General features: G+C 41.2%; 1 protein-coding gene across 6 annotated transcripts in view; it reads right to left on the bottom strand.

Annotated features, from left to right (window-relative positions):
* ZHX2 (zinc fingers and homeoboxes 2) overlaps window positions 1–20,677 on the bottom strand; it is a 115,977-nt gene that overhangs the window by 6,455 nt on the left and 88,845 nt on the right. For all 6 annotated transcript variants that reach the window (XM_050940796.1, XM_050940793.1, XM_050940792.1 and 3 more), the window contains one exon: window positions 976–3,675. In XM_050940796.1, the coding sequence (XP_050796753.1) occupies window positions 980–3,490 (2,511 nt within the window). In that variant the 5' untranslated portion in view covers window positions 3,491–3,675 and the 3' untranslated portion in view covers window positions 976–979. The remainder of the gene's footprint in view (window positions 1–975; window positions 3,676–20,677) is intronic.

Raw genomic sequence — 20,677 nt, 5'->3', positions numbered from 1 at the left:
GTTTAAGGAGATTCCATTAACAGATTCAGTTACCTCAGTTACACTAGGGTAAATCTGGAGTAACTTCAATGAACTCAGGAAGTCACTGAAGTCCAAAGAAGTCAATGGAATTATTCCAGATTTACATTTGTATAACTGAGACTAGAAACTGGTTCCAAGTCTTCAAACCACACTCCCTTTTACACAGAGAGAGCTTACAATTAGAAATCTTCTTAGCAAATCCCCTGCAGTTCACTTTCACAGTGAGACTCTTGTGAAGAAAAGCTGCTAACCCACATACAAGCCTTGGACTGGAGTAATTCCTGCGCTTCTAGAATACAGTGCCCCATGTCCCTGTGTGTTTAACATTAGAAAGGTCCCCTCATCTGCAGGAGGAAGAGAGCTCATTTGCACAAGTCATTTCTGTTCCCACTTGGCTCAACATATTGTTACTTGCTCTTGCAAGTAACAAAAGAATGTTTTTGAACTGGGCCCAGGCTACATCTCGACCTCTTCTCTGAGCAGGGCAGACTGCTGCTGAGCCAAGATCCATGCTGACCTGTTGCAAAAACAGTCATGGCCGCTATTCACTGGAGATGATCATTATGTGAGCAACATGGATATTAGTAACTATGGTTACCTACTTTTTCTTTGTATGGCTTCATCGGCATGCTTTATATCAAACTCTGAAGAGGTTATGTGAGGTCTATTAAAGGGAGAGTGTTTCAGCTTAATGAGTTATTCCAAGCATCTTCTCTTATCCAGTACATGACAAACACCAAAAACACAACAAACAAAGAAAATGTTCCCAATACCTCCCATATTAAATATTTAGTTTAATCTACAGAAGACAGGACAGCCTCCCTTGTGCTCAGAAATCCAGTAGACACATAACATGCATCAGGAAAGCACTCCTGGGATTTAAATTAAAAAGGGGCTGTTGATACTTGTCAGAACTGAGGCTAGGTCAAACTAACAGGGCAGTGGTAGTGTTACCTGTTTAAATATGGGAATTGTCTCCAGATACACTTTCAGAATCAAAATCTGCTAACTCAGCTTGGCCTTCAGGTGCAGCTTGACTCCAGCTGTCTGTACAGTCCGAGACAGCATCATCATCCCCTACTGTCACCTCCACCCAGTTCACATCTCCAGCATCCTCATTTTCCTCACTACCGTGGCCATCTTGGCTGTTGCATTCCAATCTGTCCTCAGTTTGATTGCCTAACAAAGAGTCTTTTGGTGGCTCATAGTCTTCTGTTGATCTCATGACTAGTTTGCCCACGTTCTCTTCATTCAGCTTTTTGTGCTCCTGGTAATGCTGCCGAGACACCTGGTTACCGTTCTTTTGACTCTCATTTTGTTTTAATCCCTTTTTCTGGTTTTGCTCATTATGACCCTCCACAACATACTGCTGTTGGTATCGGTCAATCCATTTTAATGTCCCAGTTCTTAGGGAGGATCGATTCTCCTTGAACCAGCGGACTATTTCAGTTCTAATGAGCCCAGTTTGAGCTGCTAACTGGTCATACTCCTGGGGTGATGGCCACTGGGTTCTTGCAAATGTGCTCTTCAGCAAGTGAATCTGCTCTTGGTTTTTTTTGTTAAATGCTGTGGAGGATTCGGATTCAGACAAAGAACTGGGTAGCTGGGAACTATTCAGCAGCTCAGCCTGGCTTATTGTACCATTATGAAGTCTCTGATCTTTATTTTTTTTGTTGGATCCCATAGAGTCCAAGACAGCCTGTTCCATGCTATCCCTTAGCTTTCTCCTCTCAGAGAACCAGGAATCAACCTCTCTTCTGCTCAGCTTGGTTTCTACTCTAAGTCTGTCCAATTCTCCTTGGGTTGGAAAAGAGCTTCGAAGAAAACTTTCTTCAAGAATTCTAAGCTGCTCTTGTGTTTTCTCTTTGAACCTCTGGGGTGTGAAATCTGTGTACGTGTGGTATGTACGCCCGTGCCGGGCAGCTGCAATGGCTAACTGATCTTTTGCTATAGATTCACTCGTGATGTGAACAATGCCCCTTTGACTTCTGTATCTGTGATCACTGAACCACTTCTTGATCTCGCTTCTGGAGAGACCGGTTACTTCTATTAGCCTGTAGACTTCTGCATCGTCAGGAAATTGGCTCATGATAAAACTAGACTTTAGTTCTGCTATCTGTTCCTTGGTCTTTTTTCGGTCATTTGTTGGTGTCAATGGAGCAGCATTCACCTTGGGTGAGACCTCACGCACATGAACTACATGTGGACGCTTGACTTCTGGGGCACCTGACAAGGTGTGTATTGTCCGTTTCTGTCCATGATTAGCAGCAACAGCAAGTGTAATTGGTGAGCAAGAAACTGTTGATCCATTTGACACTTGAGTCAAAACCAGTCCAGTCTGGCCGAGTATCTGGCAAGGTAAAGCTGTTTGGATAATTGGCTGTGGCATTTTTGCAGCTGTCAGATGAGCTGGCAGGACAGTGATGGTTTGGGGCACTGACTGGATGGTTCCATTAAACATCTTCTTTCTTGCCTCTTCTACCTCTTCTGGTGACCAACTTATTCCATGCTTCAAACGCTGGGTAGCAAACCAGATTCGGATTTGCTCCTCGGGATGTTTTGATGCTGCTGTCAACCATGACAGCTCTGCTTGTGTTGGATAAGGAAATTTATTAAAGGAGTTGATCATGGTTGCATTAGTGTCCAGTGCACAGTTGTATTTGGTACTGTTCAGAGGGACCGGGACCTTGGGGACAAGGTTGATATTTGGTGGCAGCTGTACAGAGGGCATAACATGCGCCAATACATCATGAAGAAGGTCAGCTCCGTTGATACAAGCAATAGATTCAGTGGTTTCTGTAATGACACGGGGGAGGGTCCCATCAACATGGTTTTCCATACCTCCCTCTTCTGTCTTTTTGGGACCCTTCTTGGTCTCAACTTTAGGCTTTGCCTGTTTCATAATTGGGGTTTTACTTACATTGATCTCACCATGAAGGACTTCATCATATTCTGCATTTTCTAATCCACTGTTTGTGACAGTGACAACATTATTGGTTGTCTCAATGGATTGCTCTAACACAGTCTGATTATTGCGTTTGATTAATTTCAGTTTAAAATTATTCTCTCCCAGGTGATATTTTGTGTTGTGATCAGATAAGGAATCATATTTTTTGGTTGTAAAGTTACATTCAGCACACACATAGAGAGGGTTGAGGATTACATTTGGGTGCTGTGTGTCAACATGCTCCGTAAATTCATTTAGGTTTTGTGTTGAATAAGGACAGTATTTACATTCATAACCACCTTGGGGTTTCTTGGATTGATTCTCAACTGAGGCTTTTCCATCCATCACTTCACATTCTTTTACAGAGTTTTCTGTATCAGCAGCCCAGCCATCTTTAGAATCCTGCTGGGGAGTGCCAGCACCTCTTTCTTTTAAGGCTTCTCCATCCTCAGGAACAGCCTGCTCCATTAATTCAGGTGATCGCAGCATACATGGAGTTGTTGACTTTCTTTTGCTAGCCATAGCACCTATTATGGTGTGCAACTGTTTCAGACGGTGACTCTCTTTTGGGGGAACAAACCCAAAGAAGCCCTCTCTAATGGCTCTGATTTTCCTTGAATGTTATGGCCTGGTATGTTTCCAAAACAGTTTAAGTGCCATCTGTGATCGTCAGCTTCAACCCCCAAACATACTGGGCTGCATTACACCTGCAAAACAAAACACACAATTAGATTCTTATTTATAATGCATTTTAAAAAAAAAGGTCAGCCCCCAAAACACATGCATCTAGGATTCAACCCTGGATAATGCTGAGCACCCTCTTTTCCTTATAGTAGACAGATGGATGTGAAAACACTGGTTTGCTTCATGTGTTACAAGGCATGAGAACATCTAATATTCTTTTCCCAATTAATTCAAGGGCAGGATCCAGCTGACAAAAGAAATGAGCATCTCAGAATGAAAAATTCATTAAAGGTAGAAAAAGGCACTGGAACAGAAGTCAAGATGATCAGACATAATGTTTAAGACCCAATACAGAGCCAACAAATTTAGCTGGGCAAGGAAGAAGATACACAGTATTTATACATATATCCTTCTTTAGAAGCTGCAGCTTCTATTAACATTATTTTTAAGCCTACAATTTTAAAACTGAATGTGTTTTATATGAAACTTAATTACTTCATACGGTGGCTTGCATAATAAGTATATGGCTACTGAATGAGTGTGGTTACTAATCCAGGGTGATTTCTAAACAAAGATATATGGTAGTCTCATTTGTGTTGGTACATGCAGAATGGAAAAAAAGAGACCTAGGGCAAAGCAAATATTTATTTTATACACAGCCACTCAATTTCGAAACGCTACATCTTGATTTAGATGAGGCTAAAAAAGACAGCAAATTGCTGCATCAGCCCTTCGTGAAGATGCTACAAGTTACAGCGATATAAATAAAGTTTTCTTAAAGAACGCTTTTCACTGAAAATCGATAAAAATGACCGAGGGAAATTTCTAGAAGGCCCATTTCTCTCTCTCTCACACACATCCACCCACCCGTACTGTTCTTTGTTCCTACTCGTGTTATGATAAAACTATAAGTTATATATTGAATTTTTCTGAAGGATTTCCTTAGCTCTATTTAACTATTTCAGGGATTGGATTCACATATTGTAGAATTTTGAAGTCCTGATGTTCTGCATGGATTTTTTTAAGTTGTTTTATTTTTTAAAGAACATGACATCAACAGCAGTCAGCAGAATAGCAAACAAGAACAAAATGACACAAGCTGTATTATGATATCTCTGTGCCGATAAAGGGGTTGGAATTTAAGTGTCACAACAACTTAATGTACCTAAACCAAATTTCACTTGTAAGTAAATGGAGGAGTTAAAGGGACATAGAGACCTTCTGAAAATATCTGTTTCTAGGTAATAATGGCAGATTTTTCAGAGGTGCTGAGAACCTGATGTTCCTGTTGAAGTTAGATGGAGCTATGGATGCTCAGCACTGCTGGAACCCAGGTCAAACTCAAAAAAGATCAAAATTCTGCTCTTGGTTACACAGGTATAAACCCAAAATAACTGCACCCATTGGCTTCCATGCCAATGGATTTAACTCTCTAGTTCAAACTCAGGTGATGCTACTTCAGAAATAGGCTTTAAAAAACTTGCAAATGCTATTCACATTTCCCGTGGCTCAGGTCCTGAAAGTGCATCTCACTCACGTGCAGAGGCATTTCTTTAATTCACAATCAAAGCCGGGTTTGGTTCACTTTAGGACCACTCAAGAGCTCAAGCTAGAGCAGAATTTGACTGCCCACTTGGTGTGTGGTGCATCAGGCAGAAGCACATAACACCAGAGAACTGCTTCCATGTAAATTTCTGGGTGGAGCTCAAGGTGCTAGTTTTAAGTTATAAAACACTGAATGGTTTGGAACTCAGTTGACTGACTCTTCTCCTTATGCAATGTTGCCAGTGATCAGCAAAGACAAGCACTTGTACTGAAGCCTCCTACTGACAGAATGTTTTCTTTGATGGATCCTTAACTCCAATTTGCTTCCTTCCTTGATCTGTCAGAGCCTGGATTCTGTAAACTTCTGTGCATGCTGCAGAACTAATCTTTACTATGAGGCAGCCAGAGTTCATAGACGGAGGAGCTGTATACGGAAGGGGACGTACGGATGAGTAGGAGAGGGTCTTTATTTTTGTAGGGGGACTATTAATTGGAGAATTTATGGATCAAGGTCCTGTATGGAAATATTTTAAATTTTCTAATTGCATGTTTTTAAATGCTGGGAGGAGTCCAGAGCCTAGCAGAGACATTGGAGAAATCTAAATTAAATAATGATATAACATTGCATGGCAGTTTTAACTGGTTATAGTGTTCTCCTGTCCAGGGTTACTGTGCACTATTAAACAGCTATGGCATTCCAGCCCCAAAAGGGCCTGCATTTCAGTGGTGGGTGAAGTGATTCCCTATATTTCACAGTGTAGAGCACCTGGGCACAAAAGGCTCTCACTAAATGTGAATTATTAAAATGGTACAGCAAAAGTGTGGAGGAGAACACAGCTGAAGACGCTGTTTGTTACATAATAGACGTCTCAGCATAGATCCATGCTGTCTTGGGCCTGGTCTACACTACGAGTTTATCTCGAATTTAGCAGCGTTAAACCAAATTAACCCTGCACTCATCTACATAACAAAGCCCTTTACTTCGGTATAAAGGGCTCTTAATATCGATATGTGTACTCCTCCCCAACGAGGGGAGTAGCGCTGACATCGGTATTGCCATTTCGAATTAGGGTTAGTGTGGTCGCAATTCGATGGTATTGGCCTCCAGGAGCTATCCCACAGTGCACCACTGTTACCGCTCTGAACAGCAATCTGAACTCGGATGCACTGGCCAGGTAGACAGGAAAAGCCCCGTGAACTTTTGAATTTCATTTCCTGTTTGCCCAGCATGGAGAGCTGATCGGCACAGGTGACCATGCAGTCCCAGAATCAAAAAAGAGCTCCAGCATGGACCCTACAGGAGATACTGGATCTGATCGCTGTATGGGGAGATAAATCTGTTCTATCAGAACTCCATTCCAAGAGACAAAATGCCAAAACATTTGAAAAAATCTCCAAGGCTATGATGGACAGAGGCCACAACAGGGACTCAACACAGTGCTGCATGAAACTTAAGGAGCTGAGACAAGCGTACCGGAAAGCCAAAGAATCAAATGGACGCTCACAAAGGGAAGGGCGACTGACGACTGCAGCTATCTGTAGCTATCCCACAGTTCTGCTCGGGCAATCCAGGGAAAAGGGTGCAAAATGATTGACGGAGGGAGGATTGACTGACGACATTTACCCATAACCACCCACGACAAATTTTTGGCCTCATCAGGCATTGGGATCTCAACCCAGAATTCCAATGGGCGGGGGAGACTGTGGGAACTATGGGATAGCTACCCACAGTGCAACACTCCAGAAGTCAACACTAGCCTTGGTACATGGATGCACGTCGCCGAATTAATGTGCTTAGTATGGCCGCATGCCCTTGACTTTATACAATCTGTTTACAAAAATCGGTTTCTGGAAAATTGGAATAATCCTGTAGTGCAGCCATACCCTCGGTCACAGTCAGCTTCCTCTCATCACCTTTTATTAGTATGGACAGCTCTGTTCTACATCCTAACAGAGACGTTGCTTTGGCATGCTGGGGAAGTATGCTAATGCATATTGGCTCCAGTTCAGCAAAGCACTGACGGATGTGCTTAATGTTAAGCACATGTTTAAGTCCCATTGGGACTCAATGGGAATTAAGCACATCTTTAGGTGCTTCAATTAATAGAGATGGGACTGTTTCATGTGTTTCAGGTTAAGCATATGCTGAAATGATTTGTTGAATCAGGGCTATTATATTCCACGCTCCTCTGACCTGAGAGCACCAATACTGTACATCAGAAAGGATAATGCTGTCCATATCCCAAAGCCTTGCAGAGTCTGATGCGATACATTGGGGTACTGTACACATCTGGATTGACTCATATAAGAGATCTCTTTTTATTTGAAGAGTTCACACCAGGGGGCCGAATTCAGGTTGCATTATGTGCATTATGATACAGACTTTAATTACATGGTCACATACCATTTTTACTGCAGGCCCCTGTCTCCACTGAGCATCACTGGTAGCAACAGTTGTTTTGTGGAAGTAAAAAGGGCTCATCCATTTTCACCACCATTGTGCCTAAATCTGCTCAGAGCTGGGTTAGATGCTGCAACGGTGAAATCTTTTGCTACCACTGGTGGTGCTGGGAGATTGTTAGAAAAGTGCTGGGGGATGCAAGACCGTCTATCCTCATCCCCCTTTCATATGTGACAGATTATTCCATCAAAAAGAACAAATTCAAATTTGCTCATAGAAGAAACTCATTTTTATACTGCAGTGATCACAGTCAGTTTATTAATAGATTATAAACCCAGAAGGGACCAATTTGATCTAGTCTGATCTGTTGCATAACAGGCCATAGAATTTCCCTGAAATAATCCCTCTTATATGTTTCAGTTTCCATACCATGGCAAAATCCAGACATCACACAAAGAAATACAACTGCAGAACCATTTTATAATTATTTCTAAGCTTCCACTATTCTTGTTCTAAAATAAAGATTAAAAGAGAGAGAGACAGACAGACAGACAGACAGACAGAGACAAAGAGGCCACTTTGGTTTTTAGTCATCTCCCTTTCTCACTTTTCGCTTCACCACTTTGAAATAATAATACCACCTAGTTCTTCAGCCACAGAGCTCAAAGTGCATTATCCCTGCATTATCATTATCCTCACTTTACAGGTGGCAAAACTGAAGCACAGAAAGATGAAGTGACTTTCCCAAGGTCCCCGAGCACGCCAGTGACAGAGACAGAACTGGAACCCAGCTCTCCCAATTCCAAAGTCTAGTGCTCTATCCACTAGGCAACAGTGCCTCCCTAAGAACATGTTTTATTTTATTTTGGTTTTGTTTTATTTTCTCTAAAAGAACCATGTGGTAAAATCAGCAACAGAAAGAGAATCTAAGAGGCATCAAAGCCAAAACAAGACTTATTGAACGTGTGCATGTGAGAATGCTCGGATAGAGTGGAGGAGCTGAGATACCACAATGATGGGTACATTATAAATAGCTACACGGACAGATGGATAGATAGATAGATGTAAAAGAAAGCAAGACATTGTTCCAGTTAAGATTGTGATTAAGGTTAAAAATCGTACAAGGCTCCAGTTGGGCATGGTCTGAAATAGCTTTTACAGAGAATGATGTGGAAAGACTTTTTTTTCCTTTTAACCTACGGTTTGTAAATTTATTTTTAAGAATTAGTTTTTCTGCTCAAAAAAAATTGTGACCCTATGTGCAAATTAAGGACAAATCGGATGCTTCCCTTTAGAGATCTGTAAAAAGAAAACTCTAATCTGATCATCCGTGTTTACTTGCAGGAAAAGATCCACAGAAGTTCTCCCCAGTCTCAGACATCAGTGAGATCTCTGTGATGGCACAGAAAACCACTTTGACCCCTTGACCTTTACGTGAGATGGCCTGCAAGAGGAGGAAAAATAGGGCACAAGTCTCTAGAGCCCATAAAGATGCATCTCAAACCAGCTGATGCATACATTGCCTTTTGCAGTCAGGGTGAGGAAAACATCTCTCCAGCACTTGACCTCCTCAATGGGATGTCTGCCAAAGCGTAGAGACGTTGTGAATTCAGATGTCCATGGCGCCTGCCCCTCCAATACCTTGGCTCACTTCTCATTTGAGATAAATTAATATAAAGTTGTTAAGAAGCCCCCTCCGGCCCTGAAGCTACCAGTCAGTTCTTATACCAAATGAAGATCACATATGCCAAATCTCAAAGAATCACACCATATGAATTTGGAGGGGCTGCCACATCTAATTTAATAGCTTTTCACTAGGAATGTCAGAGAAAATAACACAAGTGTCTCAGAGCTTTCAAAAGGAAGCATCTTGTCAGGACATCAAAGCCCACAAAAGATGGCTTTTAGCTTTGTTGGGTCTTCTGACAGAGTTGTTAAATGATTCTGCCTCTGCTCCTCTGAAATGGGCGCTTCAGACTCTCCTGTGCTTAAGAGTTAACTAGATCAGCCGCTAAGGAATAATACCAACTTGCTAGCACAGGGGTTCTCAACCTTTTTCTTTCGGAGGCCCCTCAACATGCTATAAAATCTCCATGGCTCACCTGTGCCACAACAACTGGCTTTCTGCAAACAGAAGCCAGGGCTGGTATTAGGGGATAGCAAGCAGGGTGACTGCCTGAGGCCCCATATCATAGGGGTTCCATGAAGCCACATTGCTCAGGCTTTGGCTTCATCCCTGGGTGGCGGGGATCAGGGCCCTGTGCTTCAGACCCATGCAGTGGGCATCGGCTTTCTATCCTGGGCTCCAGCAAGTCTAATGCTGGCCCTGCTTGGTGGCCCCCCTGAAACCTGCTTGTGGCCCCTCAGGGGGCCCTGGACCCCTGGTTGAGAACCACTGTGCTGGCATGAGTCACCACATTGTACCAACAGATGGCTGTTTCTGTAACTAGTAATGATTTAAAATCAAACAAACCCCAAACTCATTCAGCTACAGCCTAGCTTTGTTCTACAGCAACAAACAAATCTACGTAGAAAACAAAAAAGTTAAGCCTCATCTCACAGCCTTCATTTAATTTTTCAAAAATACTACGATTTTTAGGGGCCATATTCATCCCTGGTATGAAGCCAATGGTGTTTTGCCAAGAATTGATTTTTTTTTTTCCCCTAGTCATGCACAGCCTCCTGCACCACAACCCAGTCTGTTTTGTTGTTTATGTTTCATTATCATTGGGAATCCATTGACCTTCCTTTCAGTTGCTTTTGTTGACAGAAGCAGTCTCAGGCAGTGTGGGGGTGCAGAGATGAGCTGTTGTTACTGGTGCTCCACCACAGGAGCCATGGAACTAGGCCTCAGCGAGCACAACAGGCAGAGAGGCCTTAGACCAGTGACTCATTCAGGCCAAGCATACATGACTCATCTGAACACGGGGATGAAATATAGACTTCACACAGCCAAACCCTGGCCTCCTTCCTGCACCCCCACCCCCTCAACCTGGGCTGCCATATTTCCTTTTTGTCTCGCCATGCTAGAACACAAAATCCTGGTATTAAAGCTAAAGACAACAAAGGTTAAAAATGAAATCACTTGTCTCTAAACACACAGCTGTATGCGTGTGTGTGTGTGTGTGTGCGTGTGCGTGTGGAGTAATAAGCATCTTTCCTTGGCCCTGCTACTGACAACTGATTTGAGCTGGTGCTGTACAGGTCAAAAGTGACCTGCTCCTTTAAATATATCTTCTCAAAAATCTATTATAGCATTTGCATGAGTGGCTACAGTGAACGGCTTTGTTACTGTTTAGTTCTGGGTCAGAATAACTCAACTTCCCCCTCACAATGACTTTTTAAATAGGAAAATGGTTCCACAGAGCCAGACTTGGGGACAGAGTGTCAACTGATTTTGTGCATCCATGTGAGAAAAAGCCCCAGACTTCTTAGCTGTTTCCTTAGGCACTGAACAGAGGGCAAGAGTGGGGCCACTGATGAGTTCTTAAGAACCATACAATGCAGCAGGCTGCGAAAAATGAACCAATGCTTCGGCCAGATCTACACTAGAAAAGGTTTGCCAGTATAGCTATACCAGTGTAACTATACCAGCAAATCCTTCCAGTATAGATGCAGTTTATACTGTCAAAAAAGTGCTTTTACTGACATAGCTTATGCTAGTTCCCTGAGGTAAATAAGTTCTACTGGCAAAACTACTTTCATGCCAGTATAACTGTATCTACAGTAGGGCTTCTGTGGGTATAGAAATGTAAAAAAAAAATCCACTCCCCTATCTGACATTTCTGTTCTGTCAAAGGTTTCTAGTGTAGACCTGGCCTCAGGAGTTGTTCTAGCCTAGGACTGATCAGACCAAGAATCAAAATTCTTTACCTGCTGAACGCTGAGCCTCTTGAGAAGTGGGCATTAGCCCCTCTTCATACCCTCACATCCCTCTCTTTCAACACTTGTGGCCCTAACCACTGGCCAGTTGCACCTCCTAATTTCTACTTTGGGGCTCCCTCCCCACAATTATCTGCTTGAGGAACAGTGCTCCCTCTAAGCTGGCTCCCCAGAGGAAGCAGCAGAGTGGAAATTTCCCATGCAGTTGGGATACTGCCCATTTGCACAAAGCAAAGCCAAAACCCAGGCCAGGTCCACACTACAGCATTAAATCGATTTAAACAGCGTTAAATCGATTTAACGCTATACCCGTCCACACTACAAGGCACTTAAAATCGATTTTAAGGGGTCTTAAAATCGATTTCTGTACTCCAGCTAAACGAAAGGAGTAACCCTAAAATCGATATTACTAAATAAAACCGCTCCGGAAATCGATGGTAGCCTGGGACCATGGACGCACACCACCGAAGTAATGTGCCCTAGTGTGGACGCGTAAAATCGATTTTATAAAATCTGTTTTATAAAATCGATTTTATTAATTTCGATTTTACTCTGTAGTGTGGACGTGGCCCCAGAGAAGAGCAACTGCAACCAGTGTGACAGAGAAGATGAGAGGTGCCTTTGACTCCAACAGGCAGAAAATGAGGGGCGTGAGAAAGGTATTTCTTCACATCATCAAAAATTGTAAGAAACCTCTCCTTAAAAAGCAATAAGGAAAATCTTCATAACTCTGGGAGAAAGGAGAAAGACAGCAGAAATGGGACTATGCTACACAGCATCCTACAACAGTATCAAAATTGGCCAGATCTGACAAATGGGTAAGGGATGAAACCCCAAACTGTTTGAAACCCTATCCTCGGTGAATCGTGCCTACTGCAGATTGATACCCGAGAGGTCTGTTTGTCTTTTTTTTTTTTTTTTGAAGAAAAATTACATCTCCCTCCCCCCACACACACTTTGGCATCACTTGTATGGCTTATCACGCTAACAGAATCTAACTGATCTGTCTTACTCAGTTGTCTGCTCTGCCATACATCAACACAGAGGGACCCCAGTACCTGCCTTCATCCAGAAATTTGTGGCATGGGAAAGAACAACAATAATCTAAAGAAAATATAAATTTAAATGAACAAACAAAAAACTGGGGTTTCACTTCCAAGAAAGGGTGGAAGTAGTGTCGTCACTTTGAACAGGGAGGGTTGGGATCTTTTTTAATAATCTTTTGGTTTAATTGCTCAGTAGCCTAATCTCCATAAAAAGTATGTTCTTGATAATAAATTTCCTGAACACAACAAACAGTCACCACAACTCAAGGAATGAATTGCGCCTTATGACTCAAAACTGTAACAATAAAAAAGCTACAAGAAACAATGCCCCAGATTGGATGTCTAATTTCACTGAGTTTTGAACTGCCTCACACAGTTCTCCAATTCTTTTCTTTGGAACACATTCCTCACAGTGAGTTACAGATGAAGCAGCTAGGGAACACACGTTAGGGACATCTCTGAGCAGCCAAGTCTTTATGCCTTCAGGTTTCAGGATATTATCCCAGTTTATAGTGCAACAAATCAACCTGACTGAAAAACAATTACAGTCTACATTCATTACACTTAGATGCCATTCAGATATTGTTTCTACCAACTCACAAACTGCACGGACACTTTATAAAGTAGAAAATCAGTTGCATTGATTTCCTCTTATCAGCAGAATTTCTTACCACTATCAATACTCTAACGCCAAGCACTCTACAATGCTGCAACTACTCTATACCTGAAGTGGCTAGTTAATTTCTGACTTGCTTCATTGATAGCATCCTCTCCCCATACCTTTCAGACTTGTGCCTGCACATCATCTACAAGATTCAAAGTGTGGATGTGCATGCTTGACTTTGAAACACTTGATTTCAAAAAGGCATGGCTATGCAAAAGTCATACTCGAGGAGTTTAGGCCAGAACAGATTTTAATTAACATTACATGATCAATCATCATACATTCCCCCCCTTATTTTTCCCCACACAAAGACCATGGGAGGGGGAGATGGTAAAGTTGTGCAGTATATTAGAGTTATCCTGTCCCCATTTAGAAAAGCTAAATGAATGTTCATAATGTTGAGATAATATTTATTCCTTTACAAATCCAGGGATGTGGGATGAGAGTTACATTTCAGGGTATGAAAAGGAACCTACACGGGATAGTGTTTCCTCCCCCCACAACTGTTTTTAGCGTGCAGCTGTTACAGTAATATAAAAAAGCATATCAACTAGGATAGCGAAAATGCCATTACATTCTACTGTAATTACATGCTTAGCACATTTTAATAATGTACAGGGGAATAAGCACAAGTGGACCAGGGCAAATGAGACCCATAAGAAGATTCGTATATAGCAGCTGGTTATAACTTACATGATTTACAGAAGAAAATAGTAGTAGAAGGGAAAAAAACTGGGAAGATCTCATACTTGGAAGTTGGAGCACAGTTTACATTTGGACAATGTGTTGGGGAATACAGACTAGATCTTCTAAACCAGGGTTTCTCAAACAGGGGTTGCTGCTTGTGTAGGGAAAGCCCCTGACGGGCCGGGCCGGTGTGTTTATCTGTCCCGTCCACAGGTCCGGCCAAGGGACTTACTGGCCACCGCTTCCAGCAGCTCCCATTGGCCCAGAGTAGCGATCTGCGGCCAGTGGGAGCCGCGATTTGCCGGACCTGCGGATGGGGCAGGTAAACACACCGGCCCGCCCGCCAAGGGCTTTCCTTACACAAGCGGCGACCCCTGTTTGAGAAACCCTGTTCTAAACTTTTATTCATGTTGGAGCTGGCTAGAGGCTTGAGACCCTTTTGATTCTTTGTAGGTTGAATAAAATGGAATTAGAAGAAAGTGGAATTAGAAGGTGAGGGTTCTGAATAAGATTCATAATACTTGTGTGGAAATGTTAATTTATTAGGTTAATGTTAAAAATAAACTTCTGTATAATTTGAATTACTCTATTATTTTTGCTTCATGTATGTTAGTAGTGACAAAATGAAACTTTAAAAAAAATTATAGTGCCATAAACAGAACACAATTTGAAAACATCCAGGTGTTCATGGTTATGGCTGTTTTTTGACACCTAGAATTCTAAATGAAAAAAGTGAGATTTGTAGTTTTTCTTTCTTATAAAATCATATGGGTCAAGATTCCAAAAGCGACTAGTGATTCTGGGCGCTCTACTTTTTCGGCACCTGACCTGGGAAAGTATAAAGGGCCTGACTTTCCAACAGCTGGTGCTCAGCACTTTCTGAAAATCAGGCCCTCTTAAGATACTCCTTAAGGTACCTTTAAAGGAGGCACCCCAAATCACTAGTCACTGGTCTTCATCACCCTAGCCTGTCAATTAACTACTGAACAAGACTCCATGTTGTTTTTTGGGGGTGTTGGGATGGTGGGTCGGACGAGGGGACATTTTCAAAGGCACCAAGGGGTATTGACTGCAGAGGAAGGATGACCCAGTGGTAATAGCCCTAGCCTAGGACTTTGGAAACCTGAGATGAGTTCCCTGTTCTGCCACAGACTTCCTATGTGACCTTGGGCAAGTTACTTAGCCTCTTTGAACTTTAGTTCCACATCTGTAAAATGGAGATAATAGCACTGCCCTACCTAGTAGGGACGTTGTGAGAATAAATGCATTATAGACTGCAATGCACTTTGAGATCTACTGACGAAAAGTGATTGGTATTTATTATTATTAAAGCCAATAGGAGTTGTGTGACTAACTCCCCTCTGTGCCACTGAAAATCTTCCCCTTTGTCTTTAAACAAATTTGGCTTGTTTATGACCAGTGTGATAGTGATCTGGGCTTATAAATGGTATAAAATCATGTATAATGGGAGATGCCTTATCAAACCAAGACATACTAGTAAGTGTTATATAATTTACACAGCTACTTTGTTCTCACTGCAGATTTTTAAACTATAGACGACAGCAATTTGAAGACTTTCATCATGAAAAATAAACTTTGTCATTTGCATTGCTGAGAGTCCAAGGCCTCAAACAGAATCAGGGCTACGCTAGCTATTGTACATACACAAATGGACAGTCCTTTCCCGGTTAAGTTTAATATTAAACTAAAATACTGTGTGTCATGACTTTTAAAAAAAATTCCCAGCTAGGATCATCAGCCAGAATATTTACAGTTGATGCCTTAAAGTTAGGTGCTTAAATCCATGTTTAGGGTCCTAAATATAAGTGCAAAAGACACTTACTAGTCCCAGTAAAATCAACGGGAGATTCAGGTTCTTAGCACCTTATCAAGCTGATTATATTTAGGTGCCTGAGTGCAGTTCTAGGAGCCTGCCTCTCAGGTCAGCCTGACTTTGTATTTTGAATCATCATGGAATAATTTGTCTAAAATGGAAGTTTCTCCTCTAACCCTTGTCACTTGGTGGTTAGTTTACACCCTGAAACATAATTATTTGCAGTACAGTAATGCATGGTGGTTCCACCAATGATGAGGGCTTCTGTCTGGCAAACACTGCACATAGTAAGAGACTGTCTCTGTCTAGAAGAGCTTACAGGCTAAACAGACAAGGGGTGGGCGGAAGAATGGACACCGGGAGGTGAAGTGACTTGTCCAAAGTCAAACAGCAGATCAGTGGCAGAGCTGGGGATGGAATCACTGCGTCCATACTTCTTGTTCAGTGCTTTATCCACTGGAACAGACTGTTTCTGCAAGCATGGCATGAAGGTTTATATCTTTCCAAAACTATATTTTTAAATATCCTACTTATTTGTAATAGTAAGTGTTCTCAATAGCCACAGAAATGTCTAACCTCTTCAAATCCTTGGCCTCAATTATTTCCAGTGGCAGTAAATTCTACAGGTTAATTATGCACTGTGTAAAAAAAATGTTGCTAGTAAAGTTGTGGTTTTTGTTTGTTTCTTTTTGTTCTGTGTGTGTAAAAAAAATAATCAAACTCTGGATTTCTAAAAAGAGTTTTTAAAAACTTGACTGAGTTTTCTTTATAGGAAAAGTATAAAATTACAAAACAATTACCCTAGCCACTCTAATTCCCTGCCTATTGAGCTGGTTGAATTTCCATCACTGGATTCAACTTTCTCCATATTGGCTTTAACTGTGGGCACAAGATGGGAGGCATGTGATTTACAGATACAGAATAGAAAATGTATTTCTAGATAGGACCCTCCACTATACTGAGTAAACCCCAGCTGCATCCACATTTGATTTTACATGGAGAAAATTATTTGTTTGAGTATTTAGTTTCTTCTCTTTTGAAGCACATTTGATGCCTTTACAGAAGAGTGAGTTATCCTGGGGTGGGTGTGAGGGTGGGTTAAAGGATCACTCTTCATTCTAGCAACTTTTAGAAACCAACTCCATTTGTTAACATCTAAATGGCACCTCCTGGGTTTCCTGTCTCCTTCCTGTGATCTCTTCCATGACAGCTTTTCCCCACCTACATGGAATACATTCTCACCCTGAAGTACTTTTATCCATTTTAAACATAAGGTAAGAACTCTACCAGGTTAAGTGTCCCCAGACCACAAGGAAACTGGACAGTCTAGGATCTAGCCAGGTCCTTCATCATTTGATTTCTTCTCTTCATATGTTTACAGTGCTTAAGCAATAGGACAAAGTGTTTACCCCCTTGTGTTTCTAGCACCAGTCTTCTCCACAAATACGTCTGTGTCCACTGAGAATTGTACAATATTTCTGCCTAACCAGAAAAAAAAATCACCTTTTCCATGCAACATCAATTTACAGGCACTCATGAATACTTTTGAAGTTGAATTACAAAGTTAAAGAAAACAGGGTTAAGCCCAGATGTACCTGCTGGACATTCCTACTGTACGGGGCATTCAGCACAGAAACAAGTTTTAACTGCCTTTAAAAAAGATCTTTAGTTTGTTGAAAAATAGCCCATAAAGCACTGTTCTCTGGCTTGACAAACACAACATATGGCACATGTCACGAATGATACAGGAAGCCAGGCAGTGCCCAGAGGATTTCACAGAGGATTTCACAAAGGAGAAAACTTATCATTGTGCTAAAAGCACCCCCACTTCCCCACACCTCCTGCCTCTCGTACACCTGCATAGTTGGGGCATTCAGTGCCTGATTTAAGTCTCAGCAGAAATGTCAGGGATTAAATATATGCGGCGACTCACTTCTAAATGTGATTCCTGCAATGAAGGTTGAGGCACGCTGGTGATTTGCTGTGGAAAAGCTTTCCCTGCTGTACCTGCCCTGTGAATTTTGGGCTTCAGTTTCCAGCATCAGCAATCTGGTACCTTTCACAAGCACTGAAAACTTTTTAATTTGGAAACAAACAAACAAACAAACAAACAGAAAGGAACAAAAAAAACCTGCAAATAATCAAAAGGACATGTTTGAATGACAAATACCCACTTCACCCCCCACCCTCCCAATAGACTTTTGTTTGAGTAGCTTATTGACCAGTTAGGAAAGTTCTTAGTAGATTCCTTATAAAATGGAACAATAAAAACAAAAGACTTTTTAAAATGAATGATGTACATTGGTAACTCATGCTTATTCAGTGTGATGCTCTTTCCCTCTCTGCTGACTGGGTCACACAGAGAGGTCAATAAGCCTGCAGAATCAGCCTTGGCTAAGAGAGATGGGTCTTTTAGCTCACGCATAAGCTATTCATGCTTTCAGATCCAGAGATTCTGGGTTTGATCCCTGCTGTTGATAACACACACATTGTGCTTCCTTTACATATTGAATACCTCTTCAGTGTTGCCAGCAGTTGTAATTTTGTGATATTTGAAGTTCTTAAAGCCTCAGCACCAGAAGGCAAATTGAAAGAACCATATTGATGTGTGTGGTATAAAAAAAATAAATAAAAAAATCATGATTTTTAAGTCAATTTCATGATTTTTTGGAGCCTGGCTCATGATTTTTGAAAGCTCAGGGTTTGTAATATTACTTTTGCATAGGAAAATCTAGCAGAGGTGGAAAGCAAAATACATGTTTTTTATACTATATATATAAAATAAGGTGCCATCAAATGCTTAAGAAGTTTCGGCTGCATGGGTAGCAACCCATCAAGATGCATTATCAAAACATATGGATGGGCCGCATGATTTAAATATTTATTATGTAGTTGGGTCACTATTTAACTACTCTATTTCCTTTCTCCCAGGGGCTTCTGTATGCACTTCATCTTTACATTGCTGAAGGAGGATCACTATTTCTCTGAGCCTTTTTTCACAGATCAGGAGAGAGTAATCTGAGAATGGGATAGCTTAAAATCTTCCTCTCACATGGTGGTTTCAACTTTACTCCCAATATACTGCTGTTTTCCCCATTTCCCTTATTTTCATCCTTTAACTCTGTGTTGCCACTGATGCCACCTATCATTTGTTCATTTAAATTGGCAAGGTTTCTGAAGTGTGAACTTCAGTTAGCCTAGAGCCTTTTTTTAGCATCTCATGACAGGTCAATAGTTCCCATTTTTAAACCACCGGTTCCAATCTGGAATTAAAGGAAACCAGATTCAAAACCCCTCTACTAAAAGTGAACTCCTGAGGTTTCTGTGCCTTAATACTATAAGGAAGGGTGCAGGACGCACTACTGGGGAAACACAGCAGAAGTATTTGCACAATAACTATGCTCTCAAAAATGTTAAAAAAAATAGGAGTCCTTAGTCCATATTCAGGCACCTAAATAAACAGGTTGGCTTTCATATGTTCTGAGCATCCAGTACCTCTCAAATTAAGCCAAGGGTAGCTGCTGTGTGCTTAGCACCCAAGAAGACCAGGCCTCTTATTTTGGTACCTAAGGCCATGATTCAGCCAGGTTCTTAAGCACTTCTAGCTTTAAGCACAGAATAGTCAGTCCCACTGAAGTCTTTGGTACTAGTCACATCCTTAAGTACCAGGCTGAGTCAGGACCTAAATATGGATTTAGGAGATGAACCTCAGGCACCCATTTTGAAAATCTCAGCCTTGCACTCTAGCCTTTATTTTTCCTGTCACTGGGGAAAACAGTTTGTTTGCTACAGCTCCTTCCTAAAATTTGATTAGTTCCCCTGCAGTCACAGTCAGCGCTGGATGATATTAACATAAAACTTGCTTCCCCTAGTTTTTAAAAGAAACACACTCCAAGATAAGAAAGTTCTTGTGCAAAAGTATCTTTATAAGATAGAGAAGCTTTTGATGGAGATTAGCTGGCTAAATCTATATGGCTCCATTGTGACTGATTACTTTTGGGTGGTGGTGACTTGCTTTTTTAAGGGTAGCCAAAATGATACAAGGAATACAGTACTTGAATAGGGAGTGGTTTACAATGGTTGGGTTTTCTTGTCTTTCCATTTTTTTAATCCCTTGGTGATTAGAGGACTTAGTTTTAATGAGAGGCTTTTGTACAAATATATCCTGGTTTAATTGGGATCCAATCTGATCTTGTCACATTTTTTAATTAAAATGTATTTTATTGTAACTTGTTTAAAGGAAAAATTATTTTCAAAAGTATTCTGTAGATGGCCATCAAAGTGCAACACCACAACTAGGGGACACTTTTTTTTGAAGTGCTGCCAGGTGATTTCCATTACTGCACGCTAAAATGCCTTGCAGCAATTTGATATTATACCTTTCTGTGTTCCCTCTACACGTACAGACTTCTAGCTTAGGCACTTATCTATCTCTGAAACTTATATGATCCACACCACTGTAGAATGTGGGCATCTCACAATCTTTTTTGTATATTTATTCTCACAACATGCAATGTTTAATAACAGTAGGATACAAAGTCTCCCAGCACCTCTCACAAGCCACACATTTATTTAGAATAATGAGAAACTGAACAGCATGCTGCTTTCAGTGAACTAGATCAAGAATTATTATCTGTCCCTAGCTTCCATGGTAGCAACTTCATAAATAAAAACCATCATTATAATTACACTGAATTCGGCCTTCCCATCAACCTCTAAACTGTGGATATAGTCAAGTTTTTCAAAAATGCACTCTATGGAATGCTAGCCAATGAAGTTGGCTTCATTTGTAACAAATGAGACAATAACTACTTCAAGAGTTGAGACAAGAGTCTCAAATACAGGAAATTAAACTTAGACTCAGCTACTTGTTTCTTTTAGGCCAACGCACCCCTCGCTTGCAAAGTGGGTGAAAATATAAGCATAGTTTGCAAACACACATCCCTGCTAGAAAACCTTTCAAACA

The sequence above is a fragment of the Gopherus flavomarginatus genome, chromosome 2 (assembly GCF_025201925.1).
Source record: "Gopherus flavomarginatus isolate rGopFla2 chromosome 2, rGopFla2.mat.asm, whole genome shotgun sequence".
Classification (NCBI taxonomy): Eukaryota; Metazoa; Chordata; order Testudines; family Testudinidae; genus Gopherus; species Gopherus flavomarginatus.
Note: the sequence above shows the minus strand (reverse complement) of the source record. Positions and strands in the feature narration are given on the sequence as shown.